Source organism: Lemur catta, chromosome 4 (genome assembly GCF_020740605.2).
Source record: "Lemur catta isolate mLemCat1 chromosome 4, mLemCat1.pri, whole genome shotgun sequence".
Lineage (NCBI taxonomy): Eukaryota > Metazoa > Chordata > Mammalia > Primates > Lemuridae > Lemur > Lemur catta.
Window position 1 is genome coordinate 95,685,355 of NC_059131.1, and position 21,800 is coordinate 95,707,154.

Here is a 21,800-nt window from a genome sequence, read left to right on the forward strand (position 1 = left end):
TTTCTGATTGCAAACTCATAGTATCGCTCAACATGTTCCTCTATCCTTTGTACAGTCTTGTAAGTTGACAGCTGGACCCAGAGATTTCATCAGACTTTAGCATGACAATAGGCAGTAGAGTGTTCTTTCATTGAGAACCACATAATATCTGATTGCCTTCTTTGCAGTGTTAGTAGCTGTTTCTGCTCAATGCCTAGAATTAGAAATTCATTGAGGGTTGCAAAATTGTGATATTTATATCTGTTTTAACTATTAGCTATAATATTTTTCTAAAGAGAATTTCCCCTCATTTACTATTTGGTTATCCAGTGGTACATTTCCAGTAGGAAAAGCAAGATAAATGCCTTTTTCTTTATTTGCCAGTTTTCGAGGCAATGAGTTAGTTCTCTATCATGCTCAATTTTGGTAACTTTATCAACATTTTTAGACTTTGGAAAGGGAGCCCTGATTGGTAGTTATAAGAATTTATAGGTGCTAGACTGCTCCAGCCTCTTCAGACCTCACCTGCTATATTGGATTAGGTAAAACCTTTCCAGTCTTAGCTCCTGTTTGAAAATTGGCTCATCATGTGTTCAGGTGTATATTTGTTGGCTGTTTGAAAGTTCTCTTGTTTTCACATACATCAGATATCCCACTGGTTTCCTCTGCTTTTTCCTGTACAGACGCTAATATCAAACAGGTCTTACGGCTGTTGGTTTGTCCCCAGCTACTTGTATCTGTGAGGGATAGCTTATCATCTAGTTTTGTTGTAAGTATTTTCCATGGGATTTTGGCTTTACTGTCTAGTTTTTTACTCTGTTTTTATGTAGAAATTTTGCCATCTTCCCAGAAAGGGGCTAAATCATGGAAGAGTTAGAGTGCAATTGAGAATAACTTTGAGTTTCTGACTTGGAAGATCTGGTGGATGGTGATTTCACTGATGAAGATTAAAAGAGTAGAAGGAACAAGGAATGAGTGGAAGATAAGATAAATTTTTGATTTCTTAGGTTTGAAATGCTTATGAAACACCCCTAATAGAATGCCTTCTTAAGAAATAGGCTGCTAGAATTTGATAGAGAAAGCTAGGTGATAAAACATTTATGCTTTGAGAGCAATCAAAGCCATTACAAATAGGAAAAATTATTTTTGGTAAAGATTACAGTGTGAAAAACCAGTAGAGTAGAAAGCATGCACTTGAAGATAAGGTATTAATAATAAGCATTTATGAATTAGCATAATAGTTTTATGTATTTTCCATAAATACATGCAACAAATGCATGTTTACGTTGAGCAGGAATTCAAAGAGGAAGACCCTATATAAAAACCCATTTACATGTGTGCAAATGGTTTTTTGGTCATTAAGTATAGTTGCCATATAGATTGGATATAATAGTAAGGGAATAAATTTATAAAATCTGAGTATTTTTCCTACTTGAAATGTTAGGTAAAGACGTTAAGCACTCATAAGCTGCAAGTTTGTATATTTTGAGTATGCTATCACAGATCCTCTATTTTAAGAATAGGTGAGGAAGTCTCTCTTATAAGCTATTCTAGATAGTTACAAGCTCTAGCCTCCAAGACTTTTCAAATAGTATACACATTTGGACACTCCTTTTTAAAAGTTTCATTTGTGTTAAAAATCAACCCAAGTGATTTACTTTTGACCTGTCATTTCCTTTCTTCTTCTTTTTCTTCTTTTTAAAAAAATTAGGCCAGTCTTCAGAGACCTGAGATTAAACTTGAATCACTAAAAGAAGATATTAAGGAATTCTTTAAAATATCAGGTTTGTAAGTTTTTCCCTAATTATTGAAGGCAAAAAAGGAAATGTTTTATTTATTCCTAATTCTTTAAGGCAAAATAGGTAATATTTTATCCCTAGGCTTCCAATTACTCAATCAAAATTGTGAAAACTGTGGCTGAATAGGTTTCTATTTGGGGAAAATCAGACGTTTTAATAAAATAGTGCAAAAAATCAGGAACACTGGGAGAATGACTGCTTTGCGTTAATCAGTTTGAAATACTGTTTACCTTCCTGGTCAAAATACATCCTGAATATATTAAGTATCTCCTTAGTTAAGTAATTTGTCTTTTTACTTTTCAGTTGTGGTTTTCTTTCCTTCTACAATTTCTTCCTACTATTTTTCTATGCTTTCAACGAAAACAAAAAGAAAATCCTAATTTTTGTAGAGCAAGAGAGAGGTTCCTTATTCCAACCTCTGCGCATAAGAACTGACATGTTAAGTGGTACCCGGATAGTTATTTAGCAGCTGAACTAACTGGTCTGACTCTTGGTAACTCAAAATGATCTGCTTCTGTTATCTGGGACTTTATTGACTAGTTAATTATAACTACATGCTTGTGATTTATCTTCTTCAGGGGCCTGACTGATTTTTTTACTTTCCTCATAGCCTTAGTAGTACAGCATCCAAAGAGTTTGGCATTCATTGAGTACCTTGGTAGTGAAAGAAGAAAATGTTCCTCTCAACTTGAAAAAATGGTGCCATAATGATATTATTTAAAAATAATATCACGTTAATGACTTTGCTACTCAGTGTTAGCCAAGGGATGTGATAAGTATATAGGAAATAATTCCTTAATACCACTTTACATAGCAATTGACAGTTGAGAAAGTTCTTTCACAAATAAATATTATACCCAAATTTTAGTGAGATAAATTTAGTTATGATATTGTTTATTTAAAAAGCTAATATGTTCATATATTTTATTCTTTTTTTCAAACAGGTTGGGAGAAGAAACTTCAGAATGCTGTTTATAGTGAACTTAGTGTGTGAGTTTTCCCACACTGTTTTGAGACACTGTTTTGTTTAGCTATATTTACTTTGTGAGTAATAAAATCAGTATTGCTACATATACTCATTGTATTATTATTTCTCATTAGTAGTTATATATCATTTCAAGTAAGTTAATGCAATTTAAAGTTGCTATAGTCTTGCCTGACAATAATGAATAGGTGGGTTTTCTTAACTGCCTGATATTGTATATTAATAATTCATACATCCAGGAAATTAGGGAGTAAGATCTTTCTCTTAATATTTCAGATAACTGAAGTTTATTAACATTGCTTTTATTATTGCCATTTTGGATATTACACTTTTCTTGTGTCTTTATAAACTGACCATTCTAAACATAATTATCTTTTTTTTGCAAAATTAGTGTCATTATTAAGAGCATCAGTGTTTTTGTTTATCTAGATTTAGCATCAGGGTCTATTAAGGTGTATTTGTTTGCCATTTAAAAACTCTAGATCTAGAATGTTAGCTTTTGTAGTTTATTCAACATTCTGTTATTCATCAAGTACTTACTGAGTACCCACCATGTGCCAGCACTGTGCTACGCACTAGGGATATAGTATAGAACAAGAAACTCAATTCTTGCCCTCATGGAGTTCATAGTACAATAGAGCTTTTATATCTGCTATTTTTTTTTTACTTCTATCTTTTTTTTATTGCTATCACTGTATCTGTGTCTCTAGCATTCTCTAGTTTCTAACACTGCCATTTCCAACTTGCCCCTTCTAATCTGTTAACTGGGAAATAAGATAATCCCGTTTGTTTCTAAAATAAAGAGACTCAGATGAAGGCCTGTAGATATGTGCTTTAGGTAATTTTATTTTTAAATTAGTATTTATTTCTTTGCTTATCACCGTCTTCCTAGTTGGTTTTTGAATTCTTAAATAACATCAAATATAAGTTCTATTAATTGAAGTTGACCATGATCATACCTTTGGTAGCACTATTCATCAAAGGAATAGACATTTATCATGACAAGTAAGGTTTTCAGTTTACAATATGTACTAGAGATGCCTGTTGTGTGAAATTCCAAATATTGGATTCTCAATCTGAGGAGATACTACTAATGATCGCTATTTTTTTATCTGATGCATTCCTGAAAATTGGTCTTTGTGACAGACTGCTCTTTTACTTGATGGGAGGGACTATGTTTCATTCAGTACCATATCTTTGGTACACTATACAATAGAATTTTAAATAAATATTTTGTGAATAACTTGGGATTTTTGAAGGAATCCAATAATAAACACTACCTTTCCTTGTCACTTGGGTTCTGAATAAATTGAGAAGTATGATAAAACAGAAAGGCAGATAGGAGATCAAAATTACACTTTGATTACATATAAAGACTAGGCAGGAGGACATAGCTTAGTGTAAGAACAAAATGAATCCCTTAACTGAACTCCAGAATTAAATAGACTTAACCTTCCAGTCAAATAGCACTAGATCAGGGTAAGCATGTTCAGATTATCCTCAAATTTAAAAGTTGGATAAGGCACTAACCTTCCGTGGTGTAGTGAGTTAAGTCCTAAAGAGAGGCCAAGAATGTTACAGTAATAGAGCTCTTTTTACATGAAAGGGTATATTGGGAGTGGGGAAGAAGTGTTCCCCTGGCATAACTTAAAAGAATAAAGTGGACTTAGCACATTCAGTTGCATTTTTTACTGGCAGCAATCAATAGATAGATGAGTAAAGAAAGCAAAAAGTAAAGTAGAAATATTCATTAGGTAATATTAAATAATTAGAGGTTAAAAAAATATACACACACTCTCATGCCTAAGAGAAGTGTGGATCACATGAACTATACAGATTATACCTGAAAATAGGACACTTCATTTTACCAAGCATTTCAAAGATTTTAGTCAGATTCTTATTTAACAAATATACTAGAAAATTTTCTGTGTTCTGTTATTTACTAGCAATTTGTAAATCTAGCCTAGGTTAGCTATTTCTACTTGGGTGTTTACTTTGTTTAATTAGTTATGTTTTCTGTTCCTTTTAAATGATTACATATTTATTATTGTGTTTATAACTATTCAATATTATATTAATGATAATTTACATTGATCAAATGCTTATTTTGTGCCAGATGCTGTGCTAAGCAGTTTATATGCATTGGCTTATATAATGTAATTTTCATAACAACCCTATGAAGTAGAATTTATTATGATCACCATTTTATATAAGAGAAAACTGAGGCTTACACTATGTCTTGGTCTGTTTTGTGCTGCTATAACAGAATATCTGAGACTCAGTAATTTATAATGAACATAAATTTATTGGCTCACAGTTCTGGAGGCTGGAAAGTCCAATATTAAGGTACCAGCATCTGGCAAGAGCCTTCTTGCTACATCATCATATGACAGAGGTGAGAGGATGAGAGAGGGCAAGAGGAGACCAAACTCACCCTTTTATAACGGCACCAGTCCCACCCATGTGGATGAAGCTCTCATGTCTTAATCACTTTTCAAAGGTCCCACCTCTTAATACTCTTACAATGGCAATTAAATTTCAACATGAGTTTTGAAGGGGACAAACATTCAAACTATGGCAGAACACTTAAGTAACTTGCTGAAGATTGTATAGCTAGTAAATAGCAGTGCTAGAGCTTGACTTTCAATTGTCTGATTCCAAAGCCCATGCATTTTACTATATCTCCCATATGTCTATATCTTACCTCTTGACTGCATTAAAAATATTCTGGAACAAGAATTGTGTCTTGTGTTTTTTTTAGTACTAGCATCACAAAAATGACATTGAGTCAGCAAATAGTTATTTGTTAGTACCAGTACTAACACATGATAAATATTTGTTAAATTGAGGAAACAGTGTAATTACCATTCCTAACCTTATTATAAAGATTTAACTAAGACAGTCTTTACTCACAAAATGAAAATGCACCAGCTTCTTTCTGTGTCTTGGTCTTCAAGTACAGAGCAGTTTATAAAGAATTAGATGACCTCTTCTTTTCCCTTAAGGAACATAAATTAAATAAACCTTTTAAAAAACTTGTTCTATATGTACAAGCTATAAAAACATATACCATAGTTTACTGTTACAGTTGATATATACACATGTCTACCATACTTTAGAGAGATAGAAGTGTTGAAGAGTAGTGGCCCTAAAATGGAAGGATTTTAGATTATCAGTACTTTACACTAGAACACAAATTCAGATAAGTCCTTATACACGCATTCATGGCTTTCGCTGGGAGAGTGCTCAGGCAGTAGACCTAGGTACCTCCAAAATGTCCTAATCATATAGTTCTTCTTAGCCCTCTTAGTTTTAAATGCTGCTATATATTTGCTTGTGTGTTATGCACTGAGTGATGTGCTGAGGATAATGAACAAGCCAGGTGGTCTTTGCTTTCATGGAGCTTACGTCCCAGTTGGGCACACAGACTTTATAGAGGCATTTACAGTATAATAAGTCCTGTGATTGGGGAAGTACATGGAACCATGGGGCAGGCACATAACTCAGATTTGGGGGTGCTATAGTGGCTTACCAAAAGAAACAATATTCAGGCTGGGGTCAGAAAGCTAAGGTAGAGTTAGAGGAAGGAGTAGAGAAGAAAAGCACTTTAGTCAGAAGGGAGCAATAGGCTCAGAGATTTAGAGGTGGAAAAGAAAGTGGCACAAAGGAGAACAAAAGTTTGTATGGCTGGATGGTAGCGAGTGAAGGGACTTGACAACAGATGATGACAGATTTGTCCACAGGGATGTGCTTCTTAATCAAGGCTTTGTAGACTGGATCCTAAAAGCATTTGGGTGCCATTTAAAAAATTTAATCAAAGTAGTAACATGATCACATTTGCATTTTATTTATTCAACAATGTATTGGTTATCTAGATGTGCCAGGCGTTAGACACTGGAAATACAATTGCTTGTGAATAAAAAAAGATATCACTTCTGGCTGACAGTCAGGCATATTGGTGAATAGGTTGAAAATAGTATGGAAGCAGAGGAAACTGCTTAGGAACTGAATATAGGCAAGGGATAATGGTTGCCTAAAATAGGATACTGTCGGTGGGTAGAAAAGCTGAGAGGTATATATGGGGACGTGGGGGACAAGAAGAAACAGAGTCAAGGGTGCTGCATAGATTTCTGTGCACTGTTCCTGTCTGGCAACCCTTATCTCTTCATATTACTAAATGTAAGCTCCATGAGGGCAGAGATTTTTGACCTGTTTTGTTCACTTCTATATCTCTTTTACTTTGAACATTTAGTATGTTTTTGTTAAATATTTCTGCATAAATAAATAACTTGATTTTGGTTTTAATATGAATGACTTTTGAGTTGCCTCTTGTTACCTGTATTTTTGGGTAAATTTCTTTGATCATTAAATAACTCTTACGATTATTAGTAAATGCTTTTAAGTTTCAATCCTAAATTTCTAAGTTTTATTAAATTTAGACATAATTGCCATTAAAAATGGAAGCAAATTGGGTAATGTGAATAGATTTTAAACTGTCTTGCATATAAGACAAGAAATATTGAAGTATCTAGAGACTATCAGTTTTTATTTCATTTGTGAGTGGGAAAGGTACATGGAATGCAGATTTTAGTAGAAAAAATAATTTGCCAGAAATAATCAATTTGTGAAACTGTCTTACAGATTGGGTGGGATAGGCTACACTTCTATTCCAGAAGTGTTTTTTCTAGCCAATTGAGCCTTTTACACTCAGGCTCTGGGACAGATTATTAACCCTTTACACATGCTACCGTCCCTCTTTGGAGCAAGAATTTCTTGAGAAATTCTGAGGTTCTTGAGTAATGGAACATGGTTGCTTTGCTGTAGGAGCAACACCTATGACTGATTTCAATAGGAGTTATGTATTGTTGCGGAAAGGACTGGAATCTCTAAGTAAATATTGAACCATTATGTCTTTCTACTGCCTTTTCTATCTGTGATTTCATACCTCTTTGCACTTCATTCATTATGTTCCCACTATGCTGGCTTTTTCTGATCCTTAAACATTCCAAATATTCCCTCTTCAGAGTATTGTGCCTGCTGTCCTTCTGCCTGGAATATGCTTCCCCCAGATATTGGCCTGGTTGGCTCCTTCTCACTCATGGCGTAGTTCAAATATCATATCCCCTAGAGGCCTTCCCTGCCTCCCAAATTACTTGTATCTCATTACCCTACTTTCATTTTCTTATGGCACTTATTACTGTCTGATATTATTCTATTGATTTGTTTGTTTTCATAATTATTGACTGTCCTTCACTAGAATGTGAAGTCTATGAGAACAGGGAATATTTTCTTAATTATCATCTTATGCTTAGTACCTAGAATGGCTAAAATATTTGCTGACTAAATACATCTATTTTCTTAATAAAAACAATACATTTTGAATATAAAATATATCACTTGGATAACAGAAAGAATTAAAATTTTTAAATTCTATCAAATTTGTAAATTTATGTATTACATATTAAAACATGGCTGTTACCAAAAGTATTATTTATATTACTATTTCAATTATGTAAAAAATATATATAATCATGTGGACAAGGAAATTAGGAGACATGAAATGAATTAATACATTGGTAAGTTAATGGATTTTTTTAACCTTAAAAAGTCCCGTAAATGTTATAATATTTCTGTGCTAAAATTAATGATTATAACAACTTGTATGTGAGCATTTACAGAGATAGGTAATTTTAAAATTACCTCAATTTATGAATTCAGATTATCATGCAATTTAACTTTTACTATGTAATTGAAATTTTAATCTAGAAATTCAATACTAGTAGGATAAGAATTAAAGTTTTAGTAGGCCCTTGCACCTTGTGTAAACATATAGAACTAACAAATAGTCTGTTTTATTTATAACATGGACAATAGAGGTAAGTAATGTCTAACCGAGAGAATAAATGTGTAATATTTAGCTGCCTCTTTTTGCTCCTAGATTTCCTTTACCTAGTCATCCTGCTGCACCTCCTGAACATCTTAAAGAACCTTTGGTGTACATGAGGAAGGCACAGGTCGGCTATTGTTCATTTTTATTTCATTTTTGCGTGCTGAGTTATGCAGAGTAAAAGATCCTTATTATTGTCAGGAGTATGTATTATTCATTATGAAAGCCTTGGTAAGAACCACTAAATTGGTGTTAATAGTATTGGTATATTCTCTCTTTATTTTCAGTAACCAAGGATCATGCCTATTTAACTATAGTTACCCTAGAAAAAATTGAGTAGAAGGGAAAATATCATTTACTGTACTGGCTTGAAGTTTAAAATATGATGAAAATATTATGTGACAATCTAGTCTTCATGCCCTATGATAGTAAAGGAATGAAATGTGAATGAACTTATGCCCTGTTGCCGTAAAAGTTTGGCCTTTGAAGCCAGTGTTACTGATACTGTTTTTGAAATATATTTGTTCTCACAGCGGGCTGTCACATACTAATTGTATTCTGTTACAGAGCTCAGATGAACCTGCTATCAAAATGGGCTGGCAAACAACTAAGAATCACTTTTAAAGATGAAATAAAGCAATTTAAATAGAAAAACTATAAAAAGCTATTAAAATAGAAGCTCAGTACATTCTATCCCATCCCCTAACTCTTTTAACTGCCCTTCACCTTGGCACAGTCTAGCCCACCTTTCTTCGGCACAGTCCTGTCCGTAAACCTTCCTCGTGGTGCTGGCTAGGAGTCTGTGACTGCCACTGCCCACGTGTTTAATGGGCATCGCAGTCAGAGTTGACCGTCATTCTCCAGCATAGTCTCAGAAATGGATTTTTCAAACTTTTTTAGTATGAAATATTTCAAAGATACCTTAAAGAACTACCATGTACCCATGACTCAGCTTCAACAATTAACATTATAGTTCTGCTGCTCTTGAAAATTTTGTGCTGCTTGAGTTATCACATTCCATAACAGTGGATATTAGGCAGATCTTATTTTTCAAATTTTATTTTCATTTAAAAAAACCATCAAAATTAGATGACAGAAGGAGATGATATAAAAAAAAATGTGGAGATAGTTGAAGAAGTTTGTATTTCTGTTTCTAGGTGGTATCTTTTAGGGCTGGAAATTGGATAACATTTATTTGTCATAAAGCATGATAGTTAAATGATACTAGTATGAAAGAATTGTGTGGTCTTTTGTTGTAAAGATTTAAACTCAAGAAAGTAAAACTAAGAAGGTGTGTCTAAATATTTTTTGGTGAAGTTGAAAACTTTCAAATGGTATAGAGAAAATATCAGTTTTAGCATGGTAGATGTAGAAAACAAAACACAGAGGCTGGTTTCCTATCATGACTGAAAAGAAGAGATAGAGAGATAAATAATAAGTCCATTCTTAAAGCCTACTGCTAGTTGCTGAGAGTATACATGGATGAAAGTGTATTGTGTATATACTCTATTTTTTTTTTTTTTGGACTTATCCATTTACATCAGGGATTGGCAAATTACAGCCCATGGGCCAAATCCAGCTTGACATCTATTTTTATAGGGCTGGCAAGTTAGGAATTTTTTTTTTTTACACTTTTAACCGGCTGAAAAACCAAAATAAAAATAATATCTTATGACACAGGAAAATTATATGAATTAATAAAATATGGTTTATTGGAAAATAGTCATGCTTATTCATTTACATATTGTCTGTGGCAGCTTTTGTAATATAGTGACAGAGTTAAGTGCTTACAATAGAGACCTTATGACCTGCGAGGCCTAAAATATTTACTATCTGCCCTTTTACAGAAGGGTTGCCCATACCTGCACTAAATTATTCATTCTTTAAGAGCAGGGACTATGCTTTTTATCCTCAGCATCTAGCATAGTGCCTAGCCCACAGAACACTCTCAATAAATGTTTGTTGAGCTAATGGATTCTTTGACCACAGCTGTACTAATTACCTCCTCTACCAGTTAGTATCTGCCTATCTTTCTAGATTTGTTCTTCTTGAAACATCCAGTTCTTCAGCTCCCTATTCCCTTGGGCAGTTCTCTCCTGTTTGCATGAAAGCCATCTAGTCTGGATCACATGACTTCCATTCCATCATGTTCTCTCTTGCACTTCATAATCTCTTGCCTCATCAGACTTCTGTTCTGTCTGCCATTGTAGTCCTCAGCCTAAGGCCACTCTACCACCTGTTTAATATTTTCTCTTCTCTCCCAAACCCTTGACTACTTCAAGGAAAAATCACCCAAGTCCTGTGTTAACCATTAGTCTAGTCTAAATTCATTTAACTTTTAGAGATTCTTTTTGCTACCTGTCAATACTTTCATTAATCTTTATTCATTATCTGCTCTCCATTTAGGTTGTTCTAAAACCTTTCCATGCTTGTGTGGCCCCCAATTTTACCTCTATCTCACTCATTTTTAACATTTGCCACTTACTTTGAAATACTCAGATTATGTCATACAAGCTTCCACAGCTTCTATCTTCTTTGTTGCCATATCTTGTTTTGCTCTAATCTTCTATGATCAATTATCCGTCATACATTTCTTCTGTGAGATCAAATTCAACATGTTGAAAACTAATTTTATTGCCTTCATCCTAAAATAAGTGTCTCTTCCTGACTTTCCTATTTCTGTTTGTAGGTTTCCATTAATTTTGGTAATTTAGACTTGAGATATCTTTGATATCAGTTTTCCATATCCAAATAGTCACTAAAGCTGTATAAACTATTTCTTCCCATAGTCTTACAGTCTTTCTTTTCATTAGTAAGGCTATTGCCATAGTGATAAGATAATGATTATTATGATAATGCTGATAATTATGACTATCTTTTATTGAATGTTTACTTTGTTTCAGACACTGTGCTTTAATTCACATCCTTGCCTTATTCTTATATCTCCCAACTTCCAATCTATCTCTCTCCGCATCTCCTTACGTGTTCTCAATATTATTAACTTTCATTATAAGCAGATGAACTCTTCTAATGTATCTCAGTTCCTTTTAACCAACCTTCAATGACTAGCAGTTGTCTAACAAATGAAGTTTCTACTCCAAAGCTCAGCATTTAAGAATTTTTAGTATCTGTGCCCAGCTTCCCCTTCCACTTTGTCAATCTCCACTGTCTTATAACTGTCCTTTGTGTCCTTCCAAGTGAATCATTTTGCCTTTTTCTCTTGCATCATTAGCACTTCTCATATTTCGTTTTCTTGTCTTTGAGAGCCCTTTCTAACTGCTTTGCATTATGAAAATCCCGTATACTTTGTAAGGGTCAGCTCAGATGGCATCTCTTCTTGATTACCCTTGTTGAAAGAGATCTCTCCTCTCCCTCTCTTGATCTCTTATAGATCTCTATGATTTTATGGCCCTTATCACAACTGTGTTCTATTGTAGTAATTTCTGTATACATCTTCCTGACTTTTGTTATCTGACTCTTGGAAGAATTAATAGTTTAAAAATATTTTTACATACCTATTGCATCTAGTACACTGACCTTTATGTAGCAAGAGCTTAGTAAGTTTATGTTGAATTAATGGTATGGGAGTTTGCCATCTCTTCCAGCAGTTATTACAATATTTATTTAAAAGATATTTACTGAATGCCTACTAAGTAGAAGACATTCTGCTGTGGAGATTCAGTAACAAATTAGATACAGATTCTACCTTTAGGTAACTACACGGTTTAGTAGTTGAAATAAGACTTGGACACAAATGACTGTAATACATGGTAGAAAGTGCTGTAAAAAAGTGCTGTTTGATTAAAGGGAGGTGGCTAGGAAGTGTTGTAGGAGCACTGGGTGGTTTCTTATCAGGCTGTTCTTTGCCCTTTACAATCAAAAAGAACTTTTAAAAAATCCAGTTGGTGTTTCTTTCCCCATTTTATTCAGTAAAATGTAGGCAGAGAATATTTTGGAATTGTACCCTGGAAAAAATAGAGTCTTTTTTTTCTATTAAAGTTTTATAAGTTATTTTATCTTCACTCAGCTTTTGATCATGTCTTGAGACTTGAGATGTAAATCAGCCCTCTGAAGTTTTTGGAAAGCTAGACTGGTACTTAATTTTCTAGGCTGATGAGGTTGTGAGGCTTCTTTTTCTGCATCAGCATATTCCGGACTGTTTTCTGCTGAATACTAGCCCTGAGAGATGCTCCACACAAAAGGTTCCATGGACAAATAAGTTTGGGAATTTAGGCACACTGCTTTGCTCTTGAATCAGAATTGATTTTACTATTTTTAATAGACTTGATTTTTTTTAGAAGAGCTTTAAAAAGCTAATACAGAGAGTTCTCATAGATCTGATACCCACTTTCCCCTATTATGAACATCTTACATTAGTATAGTATGTTTGTTACAATTATTGATCCAATATTGATATATTATTGTTAACTAAAGTCCATACTTTATTCAGATATCCTTAGTTTTTAACCTAATGTCATTTTTCTGTTCCAGGATCCTATCCAGGACACCGCATTACATTTGGTTGTCATGTTTCCTTAGGCTCCTCTTGGCTATGACAGTTTCTCAGACTTTCCTTGTTTTTGATGACCATCCCGCCACACACATAAACAAACATTCTTTCTCTGTAATCATGCTTGACCTCCTTCACTTGTTGTAATAGGAGAATTTTTGCTTATGTTGTTGCTTCCACTGAAACGGCCTCCCCACAATCCTATATATTTGTAGCTAGCTTCTACATATTGTTTAGGTTAGCAGGTGAGATGACAGTTTCTTTAGGTGGGCTTTCTGGCTCCCAGATCTCAGCTGCGCAGGTGCTTTCCCTGTGGCACCCTGTACTCCCCTACTGTAATACTTGGGTTGTCTGTATCATCACATGGATTCTGTAGTCTCTGTGAAGCAGGACCAGTGTCTCTCTTTTCATCACTGTATCTCCAACATCCGGCACAGTCCCCAGCCCACAGTGGATGCCCAATAGATATTTTTTGACATGATGAATGATTTCTCCTAATTTTGGGAGGTTAAAAAAAAGATGAACAAATTGAATTAAAAAAAAATGGTTAATGTACCCTCCTAGAAAATATTCAGACCTATTTACCTAGTAATTCTGCTTCTAGAACCTTGTATAAAGGAAAGAATCAGAAACACAGAAATTTATGTTTGTGATAATAGTAAAAAATTTAAAAGAACCTAAATGAACAACAGTAGAGCTTGTTTAAACATAATATGGTTTTTCTAAAAAAACAATGTTAAATAGACATCAAAAATGTCAACTTTGAAGAAATATTAATATAATGAAATAGGAAAGTATATACATTAATATTATAACCTTATATGGAAAAAGCAAAATATAAAAATTTCATTTTAATAAAAAATATATAATGTATGTTTGTGTGTATATACATATGTCTCAATTACACACATATATATGCATGAAAAAATGTAAGAAGAAAACAAAATATTTTAACAGTGGTTATTTTTGGTTGATGGAATTTATGGAGATTTATTATTTTATTCTTTATATATTCTATTTTATAAATTATCTAGAATAAACGTGTTATTTTATAATTGGAGAAGAATTACTAAAATGTTTTTCCATTAGATAGCTGGGTTAAAATTATTTTGTTTTACTTCGTTTTATTTTTTGTCAGGGTGAAGAAAATAATCTTTGGATTTTATAATTTCATAAGTTTTTTTTTTAACATGCTACATGTTTAATATATGTGGATTTTAAAGACTTCTCTTTACTTTCATTGTTATAAAAAAGTAGCAGTGCTACAATACTCATTTAAAAAAATTTAATACAATTGCTATTCTTTTCTAAATCTTTTGCTTTTCATGACTTAGAAATTATTTATACAACTCCTGAAATCCTTTGAGTTAATACCATAGATTCCAATTATTAGGGAAACTGATTTGAAGGCAACAATAATTGTATTTAGAGAGGATATGGGTTTGGATAAAAGGTAAATATCTTACTGTTTAAACATTTTTAATGTAAAAGGCCATTCATTTTCTTATTAAATAACATTTTAAAGCTTTATATTTATTTTATAAGTCTTTTGGGTAGACCATTACTTTTAATTTATTTTTTGGTGTTAAGTGTACATCGAAATTTTAATTTAAATAATAGCACAGAAATAATCATGATTTTTCTTCAGCATTTCATTTTGAGACGTAGGGCTCATTTATTTACCTTCTCATAGGAACCGCGAAAAATTATAGTATCTATAAAACTGGAGCTAGAGTGGACCTGCAGGTTTTTCTTGTGCAAACTCTGACAAGTGTTCATTTCTCATCTCCTCTTGCTCTAGGATTTCTGGAAACAAGGAACTCACGATTTCTTTGAGTTTAACCATATTTTGATTAAATCTTTCTACTTGTTGGAAAGTGTCTTTCTTATATTAAACAGTAATCTGCTCTTTGTAACTTTTACTCTCTGGTCCTCATTTTGTGCTTGGCATATAGAAGGCATTCAATATATTCAGTGAGTGAACGAAGGAATGAATGAATACCACTTAATTAAGATTAGAGTTCTTGAGGGAACCTAAAGGATGACCTAGCTTGAAGGCAGCCACTCACTTTTTCATCTTGAATTACCCTTCATTTTCAGGAAATTCTGTTCCTGTTTCTGATGTCTGTGGAACTGACTTCTCTGACCATATGAGATTTCTGTGGAACTAACTTCTTCAATCATCTGACTGAGGTTCTTGCAAGGAGTACCTTGGAAAAGACCTCACCTCACCACCTTGTCGTAGTGTTATAGATATGGGACAGGGGAGGGGGAAGACATGGCCAACCACTGGGGTCACTTTTATTTAATTATTTTTAGGATTTTCAGGGGAGTGGTATGTGTTCCATTGACAGACAACTAGTTTTGCTGTATCTAGCTTTCCTGTTTCGTTGCTCATTCTTTCATGTTCTTTCTATGGTTTATGACGTATGGATTGATATAGCTCTTATGAACTTTTTGCAATCTGTCCCATATTTTTATATATCCATCTTATCCTCCTCACCTCCACCACAAAAGTGATGTGTTTCTTAGTGACAGGAATGCTATTTAATTTATCTTTGGTGACATGTTTATTAGGTACCCAATAAATAAATGTTTGTCGAATCAGTTTCATTATTTGAAAACTCAGGTATTATACCTCATTTTCACCTGTTCTAACCATATAAACTCTGTTTTTGTTTTTTTTTGAATTAGACATTGCTTTATTCAATTTTTAGCTATGTTCTTTCTTCTGTTCTTGGCTATTTCTAAGTTCCTGCTTTAGTTGTGTAGTGCAGAAAAATGATAATTAAAATTTTGATAAGCATTTCTTCAGTTCTTAATATTCTTTCTCATTCTGCTTTTATGTGTTCTTTTAAAAAAGTTTTCTCTTTCTACCATGTGAGGAAACAAGAAGAAAATACCCAATTCTATGAGGAAAAAGGCCCTCACTATACACTTAATCTACCAGTATCTTGATCTTGGACCACCCAGCCTCCAGAGCTGTGAGAAATAAATTTTTTTGTTTATATTCCAAAAAAAAAGTTTTCTCATTTTTAAAATGAGAGTAATGATACACATCTTGTAGGATTAATAAAGTAACATATATAAACACATGTGAATCCCATAGTTGTGTTTTGTTAGCTTTTCCCACTCAGAATATTTTCTTCTGATGTCTAATTTCTTTTATGTATAACTTTTTCTCCTAACTGTTTTCTTTTTACATTACATTTAATGTTAAATTTCAAGTTAGTGAATTGAAATTCTTGGTACAATGGGATATCTGTTTAGGAGAACTATGATTAATCATTTTACAGAAAACTCCTGAATGAGGTGTTTTTGCCAAAATAATTCTTTAAAAGATAAGTTAACAAATATGTCTCAGAATATTTTGTCAAAATGTCATTACAAAAGTCATCTTTCTCTTTTGAATGGCCTTCATGTTTGAGTTTTTAGTAGGTTTTATGCTGTATTAAAATTGTGTATTGCAGTCTTGAAAATATGTATAGTACAGTTGACCCTTGACCAACACGGGGGTTAGAGGCTCTGATCTTCCCCCAACCCAGTAGGCAAAAATCCACATATAACTTTTGACTCCCCAGAACTTGACTGCTAATAGCTTACTGTTGATCTGAAGCCTTACTGATAACATGAACTGTTGATTAACATATATTTTTTGCTATATATATTAGATACTGTATTCTTACAATAAAGTAAGCTAGAGCAAAGAAAATATTATTACAAAAATCATAAGAAGAAAAAATATATTTACTATTCATTAAGCGGAAGTGGATTATTATAAAGGTCTTCATCCTCGTTGTGACTTCCCATTGAGTAGGCTGAGGAAGGAGGAGGAAGACGGTTGGTCTTGCTGTCTTATGTGGCAGAGGTGGCAGAGGTGGAAGAGGTGGAAGGGGAGGCAGGAGAGGCAGGCACACTTCGTATAATTTTACAGAAATACATCATAATTTCCATCTGACATTTTTGGTTTTTCATTTCTTTAAAAATATTTCTACATGGTAGCAGTCTGTCTTCCACTATTTGCTTTAGTTTCAGTGCCCATATCACAGGAGGGTCCATGTTATGAAAAAAGTAAAAAATGATCTCAAATAATCAGAACTCTTCTGCCAGATTATCTAATGTCAATTTGTTTTCTGGCACTACTTCTTTTACGCCTTCTTCCTCCTTGCCTGGCACTGGTTCAGAAGCACTCATTTCCATCAAGTCATCTTCTGTTAATTCCCTTAGTGTGTTTTCTATTAGTTCTTGAATTTTTCTAAGATCTGTATCTTGAAACTCTTCACCGCCCACCTTTTTTTGCCATATCCGCAATCTCTTTCATGATTTCCTTGATTGGCTCTTTTGTAAATCCTGTGAAGTCATGCATAGCATCTATGCCCTGTTTTTTCCAGCAGGAACTCATTGTTTGGGGTTGATGGCTTCCATACTTTTTCCATAACAACAACGGCATCTTCAGTGGTGTGGTCCTTCCGGACTTTGATGGTGTTCTCTCTTTTGGGGTTCTCTTCCATACTGTTGACAGTCCTTTCCACAAAGTGCCATGTGTAATGAGCCTTAAAGGTCCTTATCACATACTGATCTAGAAGCTGAATTAGAGACATTGTGTTTAGGGGCAAGTAGACCACGTCAGTGCTTTCAATGTTGGACTAATAGGGTTCTGGGTGGCCAGAGGCATTATCCAATATCAAAATAACTTTAAAGGCAGTCCTTTACTGGCAAGGTACTTCCTGACCTCAGGGACAAAACATTGATGGAACCAATCCAGAAAAAGAGTTCTCATTGTCCAGGCCTTCTTGCTGTACAGCCAAAAGACTGGCTGGCAGCTGGTGTTTATTTTTTCTCTTCAAGGCTCAGAGGTTAGCAGCTTTATAGATAGGGACAGTCCTGATCATAGACCCATTTGCATTTGCACAAAATAGTAGAGTTACCCTATCCTGTCCCTTCTTGCCTTAAATCCTAGTACTCACTTCCCTTCCTTTCTAATAAATGTCCTTTGTGGCATTTTATTTTACACAATAGAGCAGTTTCTTCTGTATTGAAAACCTGTTCAGGCAGAAATCCATTCTCCTCAATGATTTTCTTAACGGCATCTGGGAGCTCATCTACAGCTTCTTTTTCGGCAGAAGCTGCTTCTCCTGCTATCTTGACATTTTTTAAGCCAAACCTCTTTCTAAAATTATTAAACCATCTTTTGGTGGCATTTAATTTTCCAGCTTTAGATCCTTCCTCCATTTTGCTTTAAATTGTCATATAATGACTTTGCTTTTTCTTGAATCATGTTAGTCTATTGATGTGCCTTTCTCATAGCAATCCTGCACCCACATAAAAGCTGCATTTTCAGTATTAGATAAAAAGGTACTTCACAGAAAAGTGCAAGGTTTTCATGCCTTCTGGCACAGATGCATCAATGGGTTCATGAATTTCCTTTTCTTTTTTCTACAATGGTCCTTAGGCTGGATTCATTTGTCTTGAAATGGCGGGCAACCACAGCTTCAGACCTCAATCTGTGGTACACATCAAGCAATTCAACTTTCTCTTGTAATGTCGTGACTTTGATTCTTGGGAGCACTTCCAGCATCACTACTGGCACATTGTATGGGTCCCATGGTGATTCAAGGTTTACAGTATGGCACCTTTGAATCATGTTAGTCTATTGATGTGCCTTTCTCATAGCAATCCTGCACCCACATAAAAGCTGCATTTTCAGTATTAGATAAAAAGGTACTTCACAGAAAAGTGCAAGGTTTTCATGCCTTCTGGCACAGATGCATCAATGGGTTCATGAATTTCCTTTTCTTTTTTCTACAATGGTCCTTAGGCTGGATTCATTTGTCTTGAAATGGCGGGCAACCACAGCTTCAGACCTCAATCTGTGGTACACATCAAGCAATTCAACTTTCTCTTGTAATGTCGTGACTTTGATTCTTGGGAGCACTTCCAGCATCACTACTGGCACATTGTATGGGTCCCATGGTGATTCAAGGTTTACAGTATGGCACCTAACATGATGAAAAATACATTAAAACTTTGAGAGATCACTTTTTACTGTAATAAGCGATTTACTGGAGAGATGAACTGCTCATGTGGAGAAGATTAGCTTCACATGGTGTTTTATGCTGATAATGGCAACACTTGAGCTCACTGCAATAGCAGTAAGAGGTCACTGTGAGATCATTACAGTAGTACAGTATGTGCTACAGTTAAATTTTACAGTTATGATTTAATACTGCATGTTTACATTTGATTACATTTCTCTCGACTCTGAATGGCACTATGTATGGTCTGTGTGTGTGTAAATTTTGATAATTTTTATTATAGATTTATGTATATTTTATGCTAGGAAATGATAAAATTGAACTACTAGTATCTATGTATATTTTATGCATTCATGACATACCTAACTGTTCTGTTTGGCTTTGTGGTTCATCAGTGAGTTTTTTCAAATTGTTGCAAATCTCCAGAAATTTTCCAATATATTTAGTAAGAAAAATTTGTGTATAAGGGGACCTGCACAGTTCAAGCCTCTGTTTTTCAAGGGTCAACTTTTGTTATGAGCCACACATTGATTTCTATTGTAACTTTAATTTTGTTTTTATGTCTGAGAGTTATTCCTTTTATCAGTTCTAAAACCATTTTCATGAGTTATTGAAAATGAGAATATTTGTAATCATAATTTAATAGTTAACAATTTGGTTCCTTAGATAATAGAATAAATAATAAAATTCAGGTATTGGACTTTTAGTATTTATGCAAATTATATTTTTATTATAATGATTAATTAGAAGTGAGGTTTTTTGTTGTTGTTGTTAAATAAGCTTTTTCTTACCAGCTTCCTTCACAATTTGGAGTGGAGGGAGCAGGTGACAGAAGGCTTATTAGAGGAAATTATATTTAAACTGGGATCTGAAACATGAATAAGATAAATAGGCATAAGGATGTTGGGGGTGAAAGATAGGTTGTATTGTTATAATTAATGTTTGATCATTAACAAGGTCCCCAAATAAGGGGTACCACATAAGTCTTGGATCTATTTATAGTAAAAGAAGATAATTGAAAATAAACCAACAAATGGAGTTAGTTTTTGGGCTATTTCATGTAATTTATTGAGAGTATTCTTTTATTCTTGAAAATCTATTTCTGTATATTTAGTAAATTAAACCTTATACATTTCATACAGCTCTGTATTTCTCCTACAGATGAATTTTTTTGTTTATTCATTGCTTAGGCCATTGCATTAAAATTTTTAAAAATACTTGCAACATTACTTAGAGTAGAAATCTGTTCAGTTATTGAGCATCTATTATGTCTAGACAAAGTATGATGATATGTGCCATGATAGGTGAAGGACAGGGTGCTATGAGAACCCATAAGCAAAGGCACCTAATGCTATCTGGGGTGGGGGACCAGGTGAGAAAATATTTAATGGAGGGGAAGGGATATTTAACCTGACACTTTAAAAGGTGAATAAGATTTATTTAGAGCTTCAAGCGTGTCCATTCCCCAGACAGTGCGCATCACACTCATCATGTAGTTATACCCCCATCCCGAAGCTCTGACTCGGGAGGATGGGCAGGACATGGGCAATATATATAACCTGAACTTTTGTACCCCCATAATAAGCTGAAATAAATAATATAAAAAAATAAAACTGGAAAAAAAAGATTTATTTAGATAGAGTAGGAATAAGAATGTTTAGGGTGGGAGTAGAGTATGGAGAGCATATTCCAGTTATATAAAGAAAGTAGTATATTTAAATATGTGTGTTAAAGAAGCAGCTATGAATAATGATAGGTATAGTAAAAGCCATTAGTTATTGAAGGATTATTATTATCCCATTATGCTTCTGTTGAAGCAGTTTACATACATTAACATCTTTAATCTTTATAACATCCATATAAGGGAACTGTTATTATTATTCCACTTTCATTAATTGATTATAACTGTCCTTTATGAGTAATGTAATATATAATTCTCTTTTACTCTCCTCATTAGGTCTGAATTTTGTAACTTTGGCATTATTTTATTTTGGTTTCAATTAGCTGGAAGTGGCCTGTAGGCATATTTTACTAGAAAGACCAAAAAAAAAAAAAAATTATATGGCATTTTAGCCTGAAATTAAAAAATAATAGTGTATTAAACTATGTTATATATGGATAATCAAACCTATAACTTTCAAAATTAATTTTTAATTTCCAGTTTATAAGAAATAGAGGGGATAGACAAGAAGTTAATCAATACTGTGAGAAATAGTAGGACAAATCCAGATTGTGACACATTCTAAAGGATAACTGGCCTGGACTCTTCATAAAAGTCAGTATAATTAAAAAGAAAAAAACAGAGAGACTCTAGATTAAATTGCACTGAGAAAGACATAACAACCAAATGTAATGTAGTGCATGAATTTCAAATGGATCCTGGATTTTAAAAAGAAGCACTATAAAAGATATTTAGGGGACAACTGGAAAATTTTGAATATGGACTAAATATTATATGATATTATAAAATATTAATTTTCTTAAGTGTGATAATGGTACTATGGTATGTAAGAGAAGGTCTTTATTCTAAGAATGTGCATGCTGAAGTATTTAAGGGTGAAATGTCATGCTTGGAAAAATTATAATATAATTTCTGTACATTTTT

At 33.6% G+C, this 21,800-nt stretch overlaps 1 protein-coding gene across 2 annotated transcripts in view; it reads left to right on the top strand.

Moving 5' to 3' along the window:
* TBC1D19 (TBC1 domain family member 19) overlaps positions 1–21,800 on the top strand; it is a 118,974-nt gene that overhangs the window by 14,411 nt on the left and 82,763 nt on the right. The window contains exons 2-4 of one of the 2 annotated variants that reach the window (XM_045550483.1): positions 1,691–1,763; positions 2,723–2,768; positions 8,702–8,777. In XM_045550483.1, coding sequence (XP_045406439.1) covers positions 1,691–1,763; positions 2,723–2,768; positions 8,702–8,777 — 195 coding nt within the window. Of the gene's footprint in view, positions 1–1,690; positions 1,764–2,722; positions 2,823–8,701; positions 8,778–21,800 lie in introns of both variants that reach the window. The other variant, XM_045550484.1, reaches the window with a different exon arrangement.